The following is a 21,144-nucleotide window of genomic DNA, read 5'->3' as shown; positions in this document are numbered from 1 at the left end:
ACATTGTACGACTCGACAGTTGCAAGCGGGAATTCACGCATGATACTTCGCGAACGTGCCGCTTCTTGTTTTGCTTCGAGTAAAAGTAAAAGGCGCTTAATACTGGACGTACATACAATATAAATAAGAAGTCGGTCAACGCATGAAGCCGTGAGTGCGAGTACTTTCTCCGTTTCATAAAAAATACAAGACTTATGCCCATTTTCACTAATGTAGATTAATTTTAATCTCGGTTTAACTTACTCTTTATCTTTTTCGAGTTCTAAGAACTCTAAGAAAAGTAAATTCAATCGAAATTAAAGTTAATCTACGTTGGTAGAAGCAAGCATTAGTATTTATTATATCTACCCGCGGCCTTGGCTGTGCAGTGTGAAACTGATTGGCTGTTCGAGTAATTAATTGACAATAAATAGATTCACAAAGTGTTTTCAAGATGGGAACAAATAATAACGATTTGGTAACGATCAAAATGATTGACGACGGTCCTAAGATTCACTTGCAGGAATCTGAGAAATTGATAGAACCCGAGAAGAAACGCAATTCGCAGCTGTGCATTGAATTTAACGATCTCTGTTATTCAATTTCTCGCAATGGTAAAGATAAATTTATTTCATCATTTATGTAACTGGCTTGCGTTATCAATACCATAACATTCGCTTGCACACGTTTCTTTCGTCGTTTTTCGGCCAAAAAAGATAACTGGTGATAATACTCGAATAAATATTGAAGTTTTTAATGAGTTAAACACATAGACGTAGTAAGTATAGATTGCTCGTGACCTTAGTAGTGTCGAAATTTGGAAAAAGTAAGAAGACTTTGAATAGAATAGAATCCTTTTCTCTGTCACACATACTCTTCCTAGCATTCTCTATACGCGCTTCACTTAGGCGTAGAGATAGGAAACGAGCAGACTATACTTGTGGTTAAACATGTGTTGCTCATATACATTTTGTTCGTGTAGAATACCCCAGCATGCTCCAATCTATAGTATATGTAATACTGGAGCATGTTGGAGCATGCGGCTTGATAAATTAATTGTTTTTGTGAGTTTAGATTGCTTATCTAATTGATGAAGCTGTTGAAGCTCTCGTGAAGCTGTTGAGAAATTTCAGTGCCATTAGTTTATAAAATCCATTTTAGTTTTATCCTCAAAATTTTGAAATGCCAAAGTAATATTCTAAGAAAAAACTAAGACCAGTCGAAAGCCGAAATATTGATGGAGTATTCAAAAAAAGAGATTCACCGATATAAGTCATATAATATCATTTCAAGGTCTAACTAATCTGATTACGCATAAGCCGAAAAAAAGCTGCGCAATACATGTACACGGTTTTATGGTGCTCGGAGCTGGAAATAGCATTACTGAATTACATCATTTTTCGTATAAAATAAAATCTTTTGCTTACTACACATATATTTGGTGACCTCATTACGTTATTCGAGTTATACAGGGTGTCCCATTTTAAAAGACCCATTGAAATATCTTTTTAGAAAAACGTTTAGAGAAAAACGTTTTAAACAAAAGTTGTAGGGTTCAGAAAATTAATTTGTATAAAAAAAAACAGTTGCTTTTAAAAAAAAGTATGCAGCTGCATGTTGCAAATTACATATTTTTTCTTAAAAGCAACTATGTTTTCTTTATACCAATTCATTTGTCTCATTATTTTGTGCATAAAAGTATTAAGGTAAAATTCTCAAAAACTGAATGTTTTACAAGATATTTTATATCTAACTCGAAAAGTACTTAATAAAAAATAACTTTATTATAGTGTTTTGAAAAGCTCTTGACACCAGCTATTAGATTTTGGAATCAAAAATAAGGTTTAGTTTAACCATTTAAAAAAACAAAGTTGACCTCCATATAATCTTGGCATGTACATCCTAGGTTAAACCAATGTCATCATCGGATGTCCCCCTCCAAGCCCAATAACTTTTGTCTGGGTCATTTTCTTTGAAAATCACTTCTTTCGAAGTTATTCGGAGTGCCCATTTAAAATGGGACACTCTGTATATGTAAAATTCGTTTTTTTTCCACAAATAAGATATACAGGGTGTCCGATAATTGCTGAATTACCTCTCGGGTGTAGGTAGAGCGGTTTAAACCGAATAGAAAAGTCCTCTATCATTTTGCGATTTTCGCAATAATTAATGAGGAATTAATTAAAAAATATCGGCCAATTCACGCGAGTTTAAGAGCGCGGCGAGAAGAGACCCGTGGTGATATAGCCCACTGTTATTTGGTTACTAGGCGCGCGATAAATCGTTGGAAGGAGCGCTCTATGAATGACAACGGCACATACGAGCGGTGTGTAACGCTAGATCCTTGCGTCCTAGCGATCACGTAACAACGGGTTGTCTCTTCTCGCCGCGCGCTTAGACTCGCGCAAATTGGCCGATCTTCTTTAATTAATTTCTCATTAATTATGGCGAAAATCGCAAAACGATAGAGGACTTTTCTACTCGGTTTAACCCGCTCTACCTGCATCCGAGAGGTGATTCAGCAATTATTGGACACCCTGTATACAAGCTTATTGTTGTGTACAAGCTAATAAAATTTGACAGAGATTATAAAATATTTTCATCATTATTTTCTTGTAGAACGCACGTATTCAAAAAATGTCTAAAAGATGTTGAAAAAAACATTTTAAAAAAACTTAGGCATCTTCTTATAAATGTCTTTTAGACTTTTTTTAAATGTCCTTGATATTTTATTTTTAAAACGTAATGGTTGTTTGTGAATGCATAATACACATAATACGCAATATGCATATATTAATGCACTAAATTTGAGGAAAACGTAAATGCTGTCTAGACGATATATTATTATAATTTTTTTTCGACGTTTTTTTAAGATATTTTTAAGATTTATGTGTTGCGCGTGTTAAATCTCATAATAATATGTCATTAAAATATTTAATGATAGGTATGAAGAAAACAATCTTGCACGATGTAACAGGACGCTTTGAACCGGGAAAAATCACGATGATAATTGGTCCTTCCGGTGCGGGAAAGACAACTATGCTGAAAATCGTAACTGGCGAACGATTGTTGAATGTTAAGGGCACCATCACGATAAACGGCGTTGTACAAAACAAAGGGATGACTTTTCGCAAACAAATGTGCTACGTGCCGCAACAATTCTCTTTACTGCCGTTTCTCACGACTAAAGAAACGCTCTACATTGCGGCTCGATTTAAACTCGATGTTAAACAAAGCAAGCAAAAAATTTATCTGATTGTAAGTGAAAAAATCTTAAACGTGTTAAATACATATTAATTAATTTTAAACAAATAATAATTTATACCAGTGATGAGCAATCTGCGGCCCTCCGACTACTTATCTGCGGCCTGCCAAAACGTTGCACTTTATTTAGCTGAAGTGTTAAAATTTTAGCAAACATACCTCCCAATATTGAAAAGCTTGTTGAAACAGAGCCAAATATCTCATTAATTAAACAGCAGCTACATATTTAATTTCTTCTGATCAAAAAAATATACATATGTACATATACCTGTGTATACATATATTAAAAGTATCACTAATAAAAAGTAAATCAAATTTAAAAAAAAGTTTCATTGTCGAAAATATAACGAATTCCACTTTATAAATTAAATTTTTTTTTATTAATATATTTAAGTATTTAATATATATATTGTGTTTGTCGCGACCCGTATAAAATATTAATTTTCAATTTTGGCACACTGCAGAACAAAGGTTGCTCATCACTGATTTATACCATTATATATGTTAATTAATTTTATACATAACTATTGATGAAGTATATAAATGATAGCAAGTACAATAAATGATAAAATTATATAATTGATAGCAAAACATCGTAGAGTAATTAAATTTTTATTTTAGAGAAATTAAATTAAATTTTTGAACTATTACTCATTACAGTAATTGCAATTTAATTTATACAATACATTAAATCATTATTTCTATCAGGTAAATGAAATCGCGGACAGTCTCGGTTTGTCGGATTGTCTGGATACATTGGCGAACAAATTAAGCGGTGGAGAACGGAAAAGACTCTCTATCGGTGTGGAAATAATCACGAATCCGTCCGTTTTGTTATTAGACGAACCAACAAGCGGTCTCGATAGTGCGGCTTCAAATCAGGTATGTAGAGCATACAACAGAGAGAGAGAGAAAGAGAGAGAGAGAGAGAGAGAGAGAGAGAGAGCTCATTTTACAAAAAGAAATTATTCAATACGTTGTCATGAAATAATATAATTAATTCTAACGGAAACGTTGTAATTAAACAGCTCATTAATGTACTGTGTACTATGGCAAAAGCAAACTGCACCGTAGTATGTGCGATACATCAACCCAGCAGTCAAATGATTTCACAATTTGATGACATCATGGTACTTAATCGAGGTAGATCGATGTATTGCGGTCCAAGGAGCGAGATTCTAAATACGTTTGAAAATGCGGGATTCATGTGTCCTCCTTTCTACAATATAGCTGAATTTGGTAATGTTAATTTTATCATTTAGATTCTTTAACGATTTGATGAATAAGTTATAGGAAAGAAATTTCGAAAAATTTATCTGACACACATAATAAATTAATTTGAATATGTTGAACCATTAATTTCTATTGCTAACAAAATTAATTTTTAATATGTTGATAGTATTTAAAATTATATTTTATCAAAAGTGTTTGCAAAATTCTATTAAATTATATTTATAAGAAATTAAGATGCATGAATTTTTATTGTCTTTCTGATAATAGTGCTTGAGGTGATAACCGAACAGAGAAACGGAGATTTGGAAAATCTGTACAAAATTTCTCGTAATGAGTGCGAAAACTCTAAATCACGCAAGAAACGTCCCAAAAATGGTGAGTATACTTAAATTTTGTAATTCAATTTTAAATTAACAATAATTATTTAAAAACTCACAATAATTAATAAAATCGTGATAAGAGAAGAGGATCAAGAGCCGACGCTGGATGTAATTGCTGCAAAAATCTTCTTTATTTAAAGAGTTGAATAAGTAAACGTTTCAGTCGTCAATTCGACCATCTTCGGTACAATCTTGGTTCGACGAATTGTGAAAGTCTCATAAAATAAAACATTGGAAGTCGTCCTCTAATGCAACCGTTCTTAGATTGTGTCAACGCAGCAGCTCACAATCTTCCGAACAGGCTATTAGTCAAAGTTCACATATGTTTTCACACATTTTCCGTCTTGTCTGTCAACACAATAGCTCACAATCTTCTGAACAGGCTATTAGTCAAAGTTCACATATGTCGTCACACATTTTTTCATCTTGTATGTAATGACGATTGCATTAGAGAACGACTTCCAATATTTCATTTTAGGAGACTCTCACAATTCGTCGAATCAAGATTGTACCGAAGATGATCGGATTAACGACTGAAACGTTTACTCACTCAACTCTTTAAATAAAGAAGATTTTTGCAGATATTACATCCAGCGTCGGCTCTTGATCCCCTTCTGTTATCACGATTTTATCAATTTTAAATATTCGTAATTTTGACTATGTTTTGCCTTGCAACAATTATGTAATGAAACTGTAAATATTTTATCTATTTAATCTAATATATTTACATTGATCTAAAAAATTTAAACTAAAGCATGAAAGAAAACAATCAGAAAGTGCTATTTTTTTTGTATGATAAAATTAGTGCAATTCGAAAATTATAAAAGCACAGAACAAAAGAAAATAATTCATATGTAAATGGGTAAAAGTTTATTATCATCATTAATGGATTTTGCAGAAACAAATTCATCAACTACCTCCAAACATAATTCCGATGATGATGCACTTACAACATTCACAAGTAATACAAAACAAAGATTGTCGATGTGGCAAGAACAAAAGATATTATTTTTAAGAGCTCTCATTCATATGAAGAGAGACTTGGTGAGTAAAACTTTAGAAAATAACATTTAAATAATTCACTTTGTAAATGTAAACATTTATTTTACATTATTTTTTTATCTATTAGATTATGACAATCTTAAGATATGGAGCGCATGTTATAGTGCCACTGCTATTAGGAGCAGTTTTTTATAATTTTGGAAATGACGCACAAAAAGTGATCAGTAATACAGCTTGTTTATTTTTCTTCTTATTATTTTTATTTTTCGCAAATGCCATGCCAGCAGTGCAAATGTGTAAGTAATACACTTTTTTGTTGTTTGTTTGTCTATCTTTAAATGTATATCAATTGATAATACAACAATTATTTAATATTATTACGCAATTAAAAAAATTGATAAAAGCAACTTTGTAACAGCATTCCTAAACTCACGGTGTTTAAAACTTACATTGCAACGAATTTTATTACCGTGATCCAGTGAGAAATACAGGTCGAAGAAACGTCTATTAGACGTTTATAGACGTCTATTAAATGTCTATTAGACGTTTCGTCGACCTGTATTTCTCCCTGGGGAGTTTCGCAAACATAATTATATTAAATGTGATGGTATCGTATGATTGTAGTTCCCATGGAGGCGACAGTATTTCTACAGGAACATTTAAATAATTGGTATTCTTTGAGATCCTACTACAGCATAAAGATATTAACCGATTTTCTCTTGCAAGTGCGTTTCAATATATTGTTAACGATATAATTTAATTGTTCATAAATAGAATTTTGTCTAATTAAATATCGTATGAATCACTTTTAAAATCATCGATAAACTAAAAATTTACAGATACTTTGCTCCTCATCTTTTCTGTTTATATCATACTACATGACAGGACAGCCAATGGAATTTAATAGAGTTCTACAAGCGTGGAGCATTTGCGTATTAATTACAATTATTGGACAAACGGTCGGGATTCTTACAGGCGTAGCTTTCAACACGGAGGTGCTACAATAATTTTTCAATCTATTACTTAAGATGTTACTTTGCGATTTTATAAGAGATTGCAATATCTTACATTTCAATATTATAAATCACAATAATTAAAATTTTTTATTTATTAAATGATTTATTTGCAGTATCGATAATTTTATTTTATATGATTTTATTAATGTAAAATATTCACGATAAAATCGGTAAACTCCATATTTTAGTATATTAATCGATATAAGAACCAATGTAAATGACTAACTATAATTTTTTTTTAGTTGGGTACTTTTCTAATACCAGCGTCGAGTATACCATTATTGCTGTTTTCTGGATTTTTTGTGAAAATGAATGAAATATCGACGTATCTGCAACCATTAGGTTTTTTGAGCTTTTTCAGGTATAAATAATTTCATATGATAACAAATTTTTAGCATTGATTTTATAATGCCTAAATCTTCTTATAGATACGCATTTGAAGGATTAATGCAAGCAGTCTACACGGATCGACCGAATTTATCGTGCCAGGAAATTTATTGTCACTTACGTTCACCAAATGAGATTCTCTCAATGATGAATTTACCAACGGTATCGTTCCATGTGATTTTGATAATACTTGTGTTCTGGATATTCTGTTTGCACGTAGTCATCTATGCAATACTTTGTTGGAAAATTTATTATGCAAGGAAATGATGTAATAAATTAAGTTACGCTTTGCTCGCAAAAAAATGTTGCAACAATAAAATACATTGTAAAAATAAAAAATTAAGAAGAAATTATAAATATGAATATATTATATCATAATACAATATGTTTCATGATTAATATTATATGATAACATAAGATTTATTTTGATATGATTGAATTGATTACGATAATAATGATTAATAAGTCATTTTCACATATCATAATAAAATTAATTAAATATAACAAATATGATATAAAATAAATGTCAATTAAAATGTGAAAAAAATTAAGATAATTGTTAAATATTTGTAAATATATTTTCTATCCTTGTACAATGTGACATTGATCATTACCCTATATTGTTCCTTAAAGTTCTTATCACTTCTCGACATTAACTAACTATGATGTATTTGCTCTTGAGTAAATTAAAATCATCAAAGTATCAGAATTGCTAGACGTATATTTTATCTCTCTCTACGTACATTTAATCTAAATATTTTTTAACAGAATATCTCTCGATGCACTATCTTAATAAAATTTATTGCATTGATATAATGCGCACGTTATCATACGGCTTATTCCGTAGAAATATTCCTCACAACATTTCTACATAACGTTTATCACATTTAAGCATAAAAATTAAATACATATTTATGATATTTTGTAATATGAATACAAATGTACTTACATTTGTCACATAGACTATATACAATCTTGCATACTTATTCACGCAACTATCGCCACATTCGCAAATTTATTCAAAGCATATAAAAAAGAATATATACTGAACGCTAAAAAAGTTTATAGCATACGCACACACATGCACACACAGAGACACACAATCTTTCTCGCTCTACTATATAAATACCTACTTGGATAAATTTTAATAATAACGAAAATTATTAAACATATGAGTGGCTAATAGTAATACAGATGCGTGTAATATTAAAAAAAAAATGATTTTGAATAATTTTAATGTAAATTGTGGGTCAAGCACATATCACATTTAATCATTTAAATATATAATGCATTATCAAATTGTGAAAAGATTTTGTTTTGTGGCAGAGTCCATCCGGCATCCGACATTCGGTTTCTTATCGGCATGATGCGACCTTCCATCGTAGAAGCAAATACGCGCAGAACCGTGTAATGATTAGTATTATAGTGAGAGCAATAACATCGTTGCAGAATTGGTCTCCTCTCATGGCAATGTCCGAAAGAAATTTGGAGGGGTATTTATAGTGACAGTACATTTCGCCTTTCTCCTTACAATCCAGAGTAGGTCTGTCAAGGCCGTAAATGGCTCCAATATATCTGAAAATATATGCGTTTTGCATAAAGTTTACGCCGTAAAATTTTCTAATAAATTTATATAATTTTAAATTATTATATTTAAAATGATTTCATGTAAAATTGTGGTATAAAATATTATTATAAATATACATGAATTGTGAAGGCGGAAATAGAGTCATAAATATAAATATCTGTATATTTAATAATATTTTAATGTTAAACAATGAATAAAAAATTAGCAAACAATGAAATTATTCTTACCCTTCTAAACCATATCGTAAATAACTGAGGTAACTGCCCCACTTAAGATATTGTGGCAAATCGCGTAATGAAACGCCGAATCCGGCAAACATCATTATTGGCACTGCCATCGTTGGCCCCATAAAAGTCCCGTTCTGAAAATGTTCATTATCAGAATCAGTAGATCACAGAGATATTGATTTTATATGTAATTAAATAATAAACAAACATACAAATATTAATTCATAAATTATTAACTATTAAATAATTGTCAAATTTAAATAATTTGTCAATTGTGATTATTCGTTATACTTACCACAACATTGAACACAGCGCCTATCATGAGGCCCATGCCTTGCGCTATGAATATTATTAGCAGGGTAATGATGAGAAACATAGAGAATCGAGTGATTTCCAATGGCTGCGCTGACATAACGTAGATGATTAATGAGAAAAGTACGCAGCTCAATATCGAAATCGGCAGATCGATCAACGTTATCGCTGTGTAAAATGCTTTTAAGCTATACCATCTATTAAAGTGCTCTTTGAGAAGAATAGACATCTGCATTGGAACTGCAAATCAAAAGCAACGTTGCATTTGCATAAAAATGATCAAGGATACTTAACTGTACGTAACAAAATTATATTTTTACTAATTAACTTATTGTATAAACTATTATTAATATTTCAGTTTTATATTTAATCTTTTACATGTCAAACTACATATTAAAAATGCCAGACTGTTAAACACAGTCTTGTAATCGTGATGCAAATTTCTAGATATGATATGCATCTTCCGAATTGTTGAAATTTAGTTTTAAGGCATTAATCTGATTTTTGGTGTACAATTTAAATGCAAAAACAAATGAAAACTTACAAGTTACTATAGTGAGCATCATCGTCGTCATCATGTGATGTATAAGAATGGAAAAGAGGAGATTGTAGTTGTCTAATACGCGTGAACCATCGCCGCCGGATCGCAGGAAAACCGAACCAAGCATTATACCGACTATAATGTTAACTCCAATCCGTAAATGTGTCAGAGTCTACAACATATATGCATAAATGTTGTTAACAAAAATTTGTGCTATTATAATATCAGTATTCTCAAAATATACTTCTTGCATTAAAAAAAAATAGTTTTATTTCATTACTAAAAAGTAAAAATTGCAAACATACTCGAACATTTTTATGGAATCATTAAAGATTCTGACGTATGTTTTTGAATCTTCAAGAAATGCACATAATGTTTAAAAATCGCTATTAATAAAACTATTTTAAAAACGCAATTAAATTATTCATGAAAATAATATGTATATAATATGTGTATTTCAAAATACGCAACATCCGTACCATATCTCGTTTGCACATAATATAGCCCCTCCTCAACAGAATTCGGATTTGATGAAAAAGATTTGTTGCGTGTAAGGCACTATTAATTTCCAATCTGTTTTCATTTGTCAGAGGATGTTCCGCTAAAAGAATTTTATTTTATTACAAGTTTATTAAAGATAAATCTTACTTACATAAATATTTAAAAAGATTGATGCATTATCAAACAGAAAATATATTTATGTTAATAAAATATGATTGTACGCATAATAAAATTATACGAGAGTATAATTAGCGCAATTAATATTTTATTTTTCTGCTTCCATACCTCTCAGACTTTTCGCATCCTTCAAGGCGGTTGGATTATCGAACCATTTCAAATTTCTTCCATTTTGCGATCCGTTGATCAGTGTATGTACCTTATCTTCACCATACTCTCCACAGGCAAGTTCGATTACTGCAAATGTATCCAACAATTATAGAAATATTTTTCAGATATACAAATTATATATTCAAACTAAATTAAAAACAAACAAATAAGCAAAAAATTGCAAAATAATTTGTTACATCAAAGATTATACGTACTGTAATCTGCGGGATTGTGATACATCGGGCATGGCAATTTTATACTTTCCAGGTATGGCAATAACTTACTCGTTGCGCCTTGATACAGACAGTCTCCCTTTGCCAATACGTACACCTGAAGAAGTTAGGATTTTTAAAAATAATTACAAACATAATTTTTTAACAGAGGATTTGTATGACTCACCTGATCAAACAATTGGAATAAGGATGCACTGGGTTGATGGATGGTGCAAACTATTGTTCTTCCTTGTCGCGCCAGCAGTTTCAACAAGTTTACCACTTGCATGCAAGACGAACTGTCTAAACCTCTAAATAAGAATTAATGATAAAATATGATAAAATCTCGATTAAAAAACGATTATTCTTGTTATCTTAATAACTGCAACATATTTTAATGTCTACTATTAATCTGGAATATCCGAAAACATAAATATGCAACTGTATTTCTAAAACGCTGATATTACGATAACTATGCAGATAAATAAAATAAAAAACAGATCCGTTAATATGTAAAAAATTATTCTCGCATTTCTGCGCCACTTTGATAATAATAGCACAAGACGTATGATGCTAAAGTCGCAATAAAACCTCAGGACAAAGAGCATGATCATAAATAAAATAAAATAGCAATAACTTTTGTATGATAAAAAAATAATAGTAAAAAATAAATCTATTGCGCAAAGAATTTATTAGATTTATAAATAGATTTATTAAATATTTATTAGATAAGAGAGAGAAGGAAACGTGAATATTTGAAAAAGCAATAAATTTATTAATTTGAATGTACGATAGATGAAAAGGAAGTCGAACAGCACGTAATATGATAAATGGCACTTACGTGGTGGGTTCATCAAGAAACATCACCATGGGATTATTAACTAATTCCAATGCGATAGACAGCCGTTTCTTTTGACCGCCGCTTAATCTGCCGGCTCTCGTATACATGCATTCGTACAAGCCAAGTGTCGTAAGAATATCTTCGATCTAAAACATATGAAATTAACCTTCATAAATTATCGCAATTTGTTTGCGGTTACTGATGTTACTTTCAATAATTTCTTTATAAGAAAAGATATAAAAATTAACTTTTTTAAATGGAATTAGTAAGTTTTCGGCGCAAACGCTTTAATATTCTGTTATAGAGAATAAAGAGTTGCATCGAATAATAAAAAATATAACTTTTATCTCCTCTTTTTAATTCTACATCCAGAAATTTTTACATACAATCATTTCCTTCTTGCATTGTGACGTATTTGACGGCAGCTTCAAATCAGCGGCGACCCTCATGTTCTCAAGCACAGTGAGGAGGGGTTCCAATCGATCATCTTGCGTGATGTACGCGCTACATCTGCGGACGGAATAAACGCATGAAAAAGTTCAAATATTGATCATTGTTTATAATATTGTCTCGAAAGAAGATTCACGACAACACAACACGTTTATTGCGTCTAATTTAACATTTCGGATTTGATGAGAAAAATATTGCGAGTTCTACGTACTTCCGAAAGGAATTAAGATGCCGAACACGTCCGTTGATATATACGACGCCGTCCACTCCGGTTGTACGAAAACCAGACAGAACGTCGAGTAAAGTAGACTTTCCTGCGCCAGATGGGCCCATCAAAGCGATCAACTGTTTGCTGGGTAGCCTCCCGCTAATCCCGTGCAAGATCTCTTTCCGCCCTAAAATTTGTAAATGCTTAGTAAGATTACTTGTGTTTTACAAGTATTATTCATTGGTAACATTTCCATAATTGTTACGTTCAACTTTAAATACATTTGTTCTCTTTTATAATTATTGCAAGTTGCTTTGCGTTTAATAATAATAACCAACGCAATAATATCGCGTTAATTAATAACAATTTATAAAATCTCTCTTACACAAGTAATATTTTTCAGAATTATTTTCTAGAAAACAATACGTAACCGTGCAATAAAGAATACAATATCTTAATTTCATGCCGATTTAAAAAACACATTTCTAATCTGCTTGCAAGCTGTAGAAAAAAACTTCATAATTATCAATACGTTGAATGCCATGCTAATTTTATGTCTTCATGGCCTCATCAAGGCCTCAATGAAATTCCGTAATATGGTTAGCTAATGGCAATTACCAGTGACAACCATGACATTTAACGTATTAAAAAAACATGTTTTTTTTTTACCTTTCCTAAAACCAAGGCTCACGTTGTATGTAATATTTTCAAAAATGATATCGATTGATTTTTTAACTTCGTCTCGCGTAACATGAGATGATGCATCGTCAACGTCTTCTTGTGTTTCCTTGGATCGAAGGTCGACCGTGCAAATCGGCGCGCTCGCCACACCGTTGTCCTGCCGGTTACTCGCTTCGTGCATCAATACTTCCATCGCTATGAGCGCTTTGTTGCGAACTCGTTGAGTGATAGGAGCGATTATGCTCGAATGCTCATCTGCCGCCCCAACGTGAACGACCTGGAACAAAGAATCGGCAGAGTTAGATCCATGAAAATAAACTAACAGATAGTCGGTCATCGCTGACCTAAATTACCTAAGAAACTACGAAAATATTTCTATTAAAAGATGATATTATTTTTAATGACTCTCAACGAGACAATATATTCTTTATTAATTGGATTTTATTTCATGAAATCTGCCTACAAGATTCTTACGATTACGATCAAGGAAGATTGATATTATAAAAAATTTACAGCATACAAAGCCATTTTTCCTCGTCATTTATGATGATAAATATGCAAAGTGTACTTGTGATTTTTATAAATTACTTCCTTTCATGTAACGATATTGATAATTCCAAAAAAAAAAAAAAAACAAATTACTCAATTCCTTATAAATCATTTGAGATAACATACATCACACTGTTGAAAAAAGGGGTCAATAGCTTAAGATATTTACTTAATACGTACTTAATGTCAGCGTTTATCGGTTATTTCATGAGAGGACAAAGGTAGCTTTATATTTATGAGAATTCTTTGTTCTACTCTTCCGATGATTCACACTGGTAGCACGCGAAAGTAGTTTTAACGATAAATGTAATATGAAAGGAATTTCTGATTGTCCGTGACCCAAAATTTAAAACACATTTAAAATAAATTTTAACATATTTAAAAGTATCGTGCGCACAAACATCCTGAGTTTCACTTTACTATTATATTCTATTAAATTCTCACATCACACTATTTTCTTACAAAAAGAAATATTTTTCCGTAAATTTATGATATAAAAAATAATATTTATACTTGATACTTATTTTTAAAAAATACTATTGTTTCTTAAAATGCATACATTGAAAAAATAAATGACTAGTAAAAAGAATAAAAATTTATGATCTACCACGATGTTTTCATCAAGAAACAAAGACAATTGCGATAGCAGCAACTCTTCGACAAGGCGGATTTCCTCATCGATAATAACCGATTTCACATTAACCAATTATATCATTTCAATTTCTCACTTCAAAAGTACCAAGTCCACAACAACCTTTGATGATTCCATTGACAGAGAATTTTAGTTAATCTTATCTAATCATAAGCAAATGTATCTCGCATATAAAAATAATATTGTTACATTTTTATTAAATTACCGCACAACACTCGCCTTGTGAAGAAAACATGTACTGCTTTGAAATAAGAGCGAATGGTTGATAATCTAGCCGAGATTTTGCAATAAGAACAAAAAATTATTGAGTAGTGCGTCAAGAACTATCACGAATTCAATATCATGCAGGAAACAAGAATAAAAGTTGTCAACCACGAATAATAATATTCTGTTACGCAATGATTCTCGCGAATGTAAACTGCGATAAGTCGGATACGAAGCAAAATGTTTAGAATACTGGTCTACTTTGGTCGGATTTGACGTCATTCGCGTAATACAAATAAAACGAATTGTAATTGCTGCCCGATAAGTCTTAATACGTCGCGCTGTCCACAGCTCTAATCGGAATATTTAATGATCATGTACTTTGACGTCTATGATAAACGTATTTTTCAATTAGTTTTTATTATTGCTCTTTTTACGTTTATAATTTGTCTTAATACTTTTATTGCATTTGCATCTACGAAAGGTAGATCTAAATTCAGGTAGTTTGAACAGTTCTCGAAATTCAACGTCGAGTAATTTGGACTTTTCGAGCTAAAGGCTCATATTTGAACAGTTCGATCTGTTCGAATATATCTTTAGCGTATGCATCTAATATATACTTATTTCATTTATGCCCGTCGCGAATTTATATTACGCACCGTCTGTTTTTGCAGACAAATACAATATTTGCGCTTTAAATATTTTCTTGTATATATTGCTATATAAACTATATAACTTATATATGCTATAATTTGCTCGATACATTGCAAATTCTTTAAAAAGACACAAAAATTGAGAAAAGAACAAAATAAACCGCTTATGACAAGTCAAAAGCACTGGCGAGCATAATTGCTCCAGCGTGTTAATTTTTTGTAACGATAAAAGTATACGCTTGTACGCAGATGTCGCAAGTCCAGGTGAAAGCTGTAGGATATCTTTAGGAAAGGCACGCATTGTGCTTGTTAACTACTGTATACATATTTGTCTACCGGCTTTTAAATAATCTACGCATATGTTATCGTCGATATGTTGCCGCATCATCTATCGAAAGGAAAAGGAAGTAGATACGGCAACATAGTTTCAGTTTTCTTTTTCTAAAATTATAGGAAATTTAGAAAAAAATTATAGAAAAATTTTTCTAAAATTGTAGCAAAAATCGTATTGCTGCAAAACTGCGAAATAAAATTTAAAAAATTGCCCATTCAAATTCTTTTCACGCATTCAAAAAAGTTGGGCCCGATGTTAGATGCAACTGTGTGTTCCACATGGTTATTTCCTTAAACGTTTCTAGACCGCGATACGAGTCTTGCAAAACACCTAGTGTCAGCAACAACGGTGAAAATAATCGAGAAATATTATTCGTTTCGCCACGTATTATTAATTAAAGAGCTTATATCGAACTGTCGATACAGAAATTGCGAAAATGCTGTATTTCATAATTGTGTTAGCAATTCGTTTTGCATATAGAACATATTAATTATGCGTAATATTTAATATCATTTAATATCATGTATAATATCACATGGAAATATATGCTCACGTGATATTGCAGAATTGACGACGACGTTACTATTGATTTATTGTCGAATACTATTTCTAAAAATCAGTTCCAGAAATATATATTGCCTCACGATGATTACAACAACCAGTTATCACGATAACCGAATTACTATATCTATTGTGTTAATTATAGCGATATGACAAGTATATTTTTATTTGTATGTATGGTTAATTATATGAAAAAAAGAACCAAGCGCAGGTGTCAGAACGCAACAGATATTACAAATTAATAAAGAATAAAACAATAGAAATGTTTCTCGGCTCAATTCGGATCCTCTTCAGTCTGATGGAATATAATCGACAATTGTAATTACGCGTAAATACTGTGTATTGCCGTACAGAATTGACACACATAATCATAATTTTGAATTATATAATTAGTCATTTTCTCAAAGGTTTATGCGAAAATTTCTACAAAGCATATGTAAATTTACAGAACGGAATAAATTAAAATATACGAGAGTTTCGAGAATTTCGCACGAAATATATGCATGAAATGTCCAAACAAATGTAAATGTATAAAAAGCAACGTATAGAAATCAAAATAATGTATTTTTTTCTACATATATTACATAAATTTATTTTTAAGAACATTTCGACTAAAAAAAATTAGACCTTTTTAGTAAGCATTAAAATGTTTTTATAATTGTAATAATAATTACTTAGCAATTAAAAAGTTTTTTTCTGAAAATTCAGGCATTCCATACATTGATTAGCATACATAAAATTTATTTTTGCATTAATTATGAAAAAAGATATATATCTATACTAAATTTCATGCTAAACTTACGAATATAAACGTTGATTGATTCAATTGAAGCACCGACGAGGAACACGACAATAAATCAATAGTAATTAGATCGACGGTATAATCATGCACTTTTATAAATGCAAATTTTTGCCACTTGTATGCGCGCGCTGCGCGAATACGATTAACCGAAGAAGAAGCACCTCGCGATCAAGAGGACGATTCGAAACTGTTCATCCGATTAAGATACGATGCACTTGGATGCGTTTGTTCTCAGCTGAACAAAGGAAGAGATACAGCACAAATCAACGCACTGGGAGGATCGTAGAAAACACTGCTTGTTATTATTATCGACAATACGCGGTTAACACATCGCCGATAAAGGAACGTGGCGTTGAAGGAAGCACACATGCGCGACGACGCTTTATTGACACATCGGATCTTTTTGCGAGAACATTAGACTGCATCCTCTTTAAACGTTGCATTGGAAGAGATAAGCAAAATGATTAACTACACGCGCACACATACGTGCTGCGTGTGTGACTAGTATGCGCAAAGTTCAAGCGGAATCCGGTCGACGGTACACACTGTGGACTTTTACACCGGGAAAATCGCTCACGCATTAACCGATCACGTCACGTTTCTTCTCGTGCAACGAGATATCTATTCGCTATAATGTATTGGGATGAGTCGAGTGATTTGACGATTATGTTCAATGATACGCGACATTTTAATTAATGATATGCACGCGTGGAGTAGTTATAGCAACTGCTAATGCGTATAAATAATGCAAAGATAATGTAATAAACGAAATTTTATTGGAAAATGAACTACAATTTATGTTTTTATAATAAATCTCTTCGTATTTTTTATTGCGAGATTAATTTGTTTTGCAATTCTATTAAAGAGAATTTATCTCTTTACGTGACGCAAATGTATTAAGCGCGTATATTTAATTGCAGTTCGATTAAGTATTTGAAATATTATCAGTGTACGTTCAGAAAACACAACGGTTGTATGAGCGCTCATCGCTATTGAAGTATTCTATCTGATCTTTTAGAGCCAACAAATCAACGTCGAGTGTTGACAAGACATACACAACAGCTGTGCAACTGTTGTGTTTTCTGAACGCACCCAATATTACTGCATTTGAAAAATAATTTTAAAATTTTAGTTTAATTTCTAAATGATATTCTTAATTTCACAAGTCACAAATTAATTTCATAATTAATTTCACGCAAATAATTTATCCGTGAGATATCTGCAATTTTATTTATCAGTTAAAGGATTAACAAAGTCCAAAGGTTTCAAAGAAATTAAATAATAGACTTTGGCCGATGCTAAGTAAATTCATAATATTCGTTCGATAACACACTGATCATCATTCCTTTCTAAAAGCATTATCTAGTATTTATTTATTAATGAAAAAAGAATAATTATCGTATAATTAGAATATTCATATGTGTTTCTTGTATGCAAAATCGCACCTTTGTTCTCTATTGTTAATTTGTCACTACCATAATTCTTTTAACATTTCTTATGTATGAGTACATTTAAAATTGCTGATTCTTAATTGTATTACTGATAAACGACTTATCTACGATTATTTAAGAGTGTGTAGTTACGTGAAAAATTGTGATCATTATTTGATTTGTTTATTATGATGTGAAAATTGTTTCAAAGAGAAATTTAATTATCTGCGTATTTATGTAATTGAGAGCAATTAATTTTTTGCGTTGAGCAGTACAAAACAATTTTAGATTTATTTGCGTTAAAATCACTCTTTAACCGCATGTTTCGATATCACTGACATTAAATTATACCAAATAAGTTTAATAATAGTCGCACCATATAAATAAAACGTTTATGTGGAATGATAAAATGACACAACAGATTCAAAACAAATTAAAATTTATATCCTTCTAAAAAGGCTATCTGTTCGATAAAAAGTTTCGGACAATTATTTCTCCAGATTTCTCACTTGAAAGTTAAAACTTGTTAACAGACATTCATCAAACAATTAAGTATTATGTATATAGACGCGAATAATTTTTAACTAAAAGTGTTTTCCTGGAATATTACCAAAACAAATAAGAGCTATCAAACTAGAAACTGTCAATGCAATTATCGCAATTTATGCAATTTTAAATCTATGATAATTATAAAAATAACAAATACATTTCTAAGAAAATTTAAAAAATATTAACGTTATTTATGTGGCTAGCATGTAAAAAAATCAAGTATCCAATGAAATTCGTGTGGTTTTGCTAATAATAAACTTTACAAAAGACCGTGTAAACTTTATTGATCATTAAATAAATTTTGAATTAAAAAGCAAATAGTTCTCAGTAAATTTGCAGTAAAAAATCTATTGACTGAAACAGCAACTTTGTACCTCCTATCTATTTATCTTTTAACAAAAAATTTAAATTTTTAAAGATTCCAAATAATTGAATAACTAAATGTTGCTTTGGCGAAAAAAGAGATAAATATTTAATTATTTAATAACGTAAATAACTCAGTATGTATTAATACACTTGAATGACGAAGTACAAAAATGTCAAAAGAATATTATCCATATATATTCAAGCATTTAAATGCTTGCATGGACTAATTATAATAATTAGTCATTATTTTCCATCTATCAAAACACGCGCGTTCTGAAATATAATATTTAGAGGCGGAAATTTCTTATGAAAGTCCCGATCAAACGATTTAAAGCCTATTAATTCTCCTTGTTCAAAAAAAGGCGAATCAATGATTCTTTGCCAACCCTGGTTTCGACCGATTTAAATTAAATATAGAACTGTTGCAAATAAATTTAAATAGTAATTCTCTGGAATGATATTAATTTTTACACATTAGAGCGTATCTTTGATGAGTCCAAATTGTACATTGCAAAGATGTTGATTAATTCTAAATTTAGACTGATTAGACCAGTTTTCAAAATATAATGTTTGATGAACTCGATGGAGCAGAAGAGCACATGCATATCTTTTGATGGGTGAACCTGATAATTATATTACGATCATGTTCGATCGCGAAGTGTTTTTCGCAACTTCCTATCGATAACATTGCGTGATATGTTAAATGTGTTAGAGTTTGACATTGTATGACATTAATTATAGAATATTATGATAAATCGCTCTTTGAAAAAAAAAAAAATACTTATTAGTCGAGTTGATCGGTAAGCCCAATTTTTTGCGATTTTTCACAGGAGGAAGAAAAGCAATTCTTGCTGTTTCAGCGTGAAAAATAACACATGCCACTTTCTGGAGATGTGTTTTTTTAAAAAAACTTCAATCCGAAGCAAAGTCTCTACACGTGGTCGGAAGCGCGATAAGCTAGCTTGACTTGTAACTTTTGACATTTGGCAATCACATCTTCAGCTCTAATTCTGGAGATAGTGCTGAGAAAGCATTATTACACGCGCGTGATACATATATCGCGTGCAGATTGTACGATCGTGTCGAACGAGTGGACGGAATGTGAAAGTACAAAATTTTATATTCAACAGCTGATATAACTTATATATTCGGACAATTATTTCTCCAGATCGTTGTGCGATTGCGAAAATAAAATTATAAAAGTGCCCATTAAGCGTGATGTACTCACGGAACATGCAGCAACTAAATGCACTTGAGCGTCGATTTAAAACCGGATGGGAAGGCGGACTGTCTACGACCGAGGATAGAGTACGAACTCGAAGACAGGTTCCAGCCTTCCTTCCTCTCTCTAGCTTGTTCAAGTCCCCACTTCGCCAGGAGCACCCTTCTCCTCTCTGTGATCGTTGATATTCAAGGCGTAAGAGTAATTTGCAACATCAAATTGCGAAAGAATGCTTTGAAAAATTATATGTCCTTTCCCAGGCGCCGCGGAAGTATTTTTCATCTGAGGGGGCAAAATTTATAAAGGGGATACATAATACATTCATAATATAATATGTATATATATATATATATATGTATATATATATATATATGTATGTATGTAACTCCATTCAAACACCAAATAATAGGCCACTTAGTGGGTAGTATAAATGTACGAAAAATATTTTGTTCTAATTAATTTAATGCGCTTAATTTTCTTCGTTACTCGTGTATTTTCCTCGTGTACTTCAATTAAACGAGTAAATAGTCAAAAAAAAGAAAAAAAAATAATCCATTTTTCCATCTTTGATATAAATATTTGATACTCAATATTTTCGATCATGAAATACCTGAAGAAAACAGAAAAATTTCAGGGGGGGGGGTAGCCCCCCCCAGAATTATCTTTGGGTAGG

At 31.3% G+C, this 21,144-nt stretch overlaps 2 protein-coding genes across 7 annotated transcripts; one reads left to right on the top strand and one right to left on the bottom strand.

Moving 5' to 3' along the window:
* The first annotated feature begins 2 nt into the window (after positions 1-2).
* Positions 3-7,857, top strand: LOC105675618 (ATP-binding cassette sub-family G member 4). Of its 4 annotated transcripts, none has more exons than XM_012372900.2 (12): positions 3-150; positions 414-593; positions 2,924-3,237; positions 3,952-4,125; positions 4,272-4,482; positions 4,744-4,851; positions 5,755-5,900; positions 5,986-6,154; positions 6,483-6,583; positions 6,698-6,853; positions 7,117-7,235; positions 7,303-7,857. In XM_012372900.2, exons 2-12 carry the CDS (start codon positions 434-436, stop codon positions 7,526-7,528), a joined length of 1,884 nt encoding a protein of 627 aa, XP_012228323.1. In that variant the 5' UTR covers positions 3-150; positions 414-433; the 3' UTR covers positions 7,529-7,857. The 4 variants fall into 4 exon arrangements, with proteins under 4 accessions (XP_012228323.1, XP_012228321.1, XP_012228322.1 ...); XM_012372898.2 differs by having other exon boundaries at positions 320-593; XM_012372899.2 differs by having other exon boundaries at positions 4-150; positions 369-593.
* A 622-nt stretch (positions 7,858-8,479) lies between these two features.
* On the bottom strand, positions 8,480-20,684 carry LOC105675561 (ATP-binding cassette sub-family G member 4). Of its 3 annotated transcripts, none has more exons than XM_012372802.2 (13): positions 20,478-20,684; positions 13,138-13,426; positions 12,472-12,655; positions 12,197-12,320; positions 11,811-11,956; positions 11,157-11,280; positions 10,973-11,087; positions 10,716-10,844; positions 10,409-10,530; positions 9,933-10,101; positions 9,372-9,628; positions 9,077-9,210; positions 8,480-8,836 (listed from the first exon to the last, which is right to left on the bottom strand). In XM_012372802.2, the coding sequence occupies exons 2-13, from the start codon at positions 13,340-13,342 to the stop codon at positions 8,617-8,619; spliced, it is 1,929 nt and encodes a 642-aa protein (XP_012228225.1). In that variant the 5' UTR covers positions 13,343-13,426; positions 20,478-20,684; the 3' UTR covers positions 8,480-8,616. The 3 variants fall into 3 exon arrangements, with proteins under 3 accessions (XP_012228225.1, XP_012228224.1, XP_012228226.1); XM_012372801.2 differs by lacking the exon at positions 20,478-20,684 and adding an exon at positions 16,905-17,320; XM_012372803.2 differs by lacking the exon at positions 20,478-20,684 and adding an exon at positions 16,095-16,112.
* Positions 20,685-21,144: the final 460 nt, after the last annotated feature.

The sequence above is a fragment of the Linepithema humile genome, chromosome 5 (assembly GCF_040581485.1).
Source record: "Linepithema humile isolate Giens D197 chromosome 5, Lhum_UNIL_v1.0, whole genome shotgun sequence".
Taxonomy (NCBI): domain Eukaryota; kingdom Metazoa; phylum Arthropoda; class Insecta; order Hymenoptera; family Formicidae; genus Linepithema; species Linepithema humile.
The sequence above is the reverse complement of the archived record's forward strand: the minus strand, read 5'-3'. Positions and strand labels throughout refer to the sequence as shown.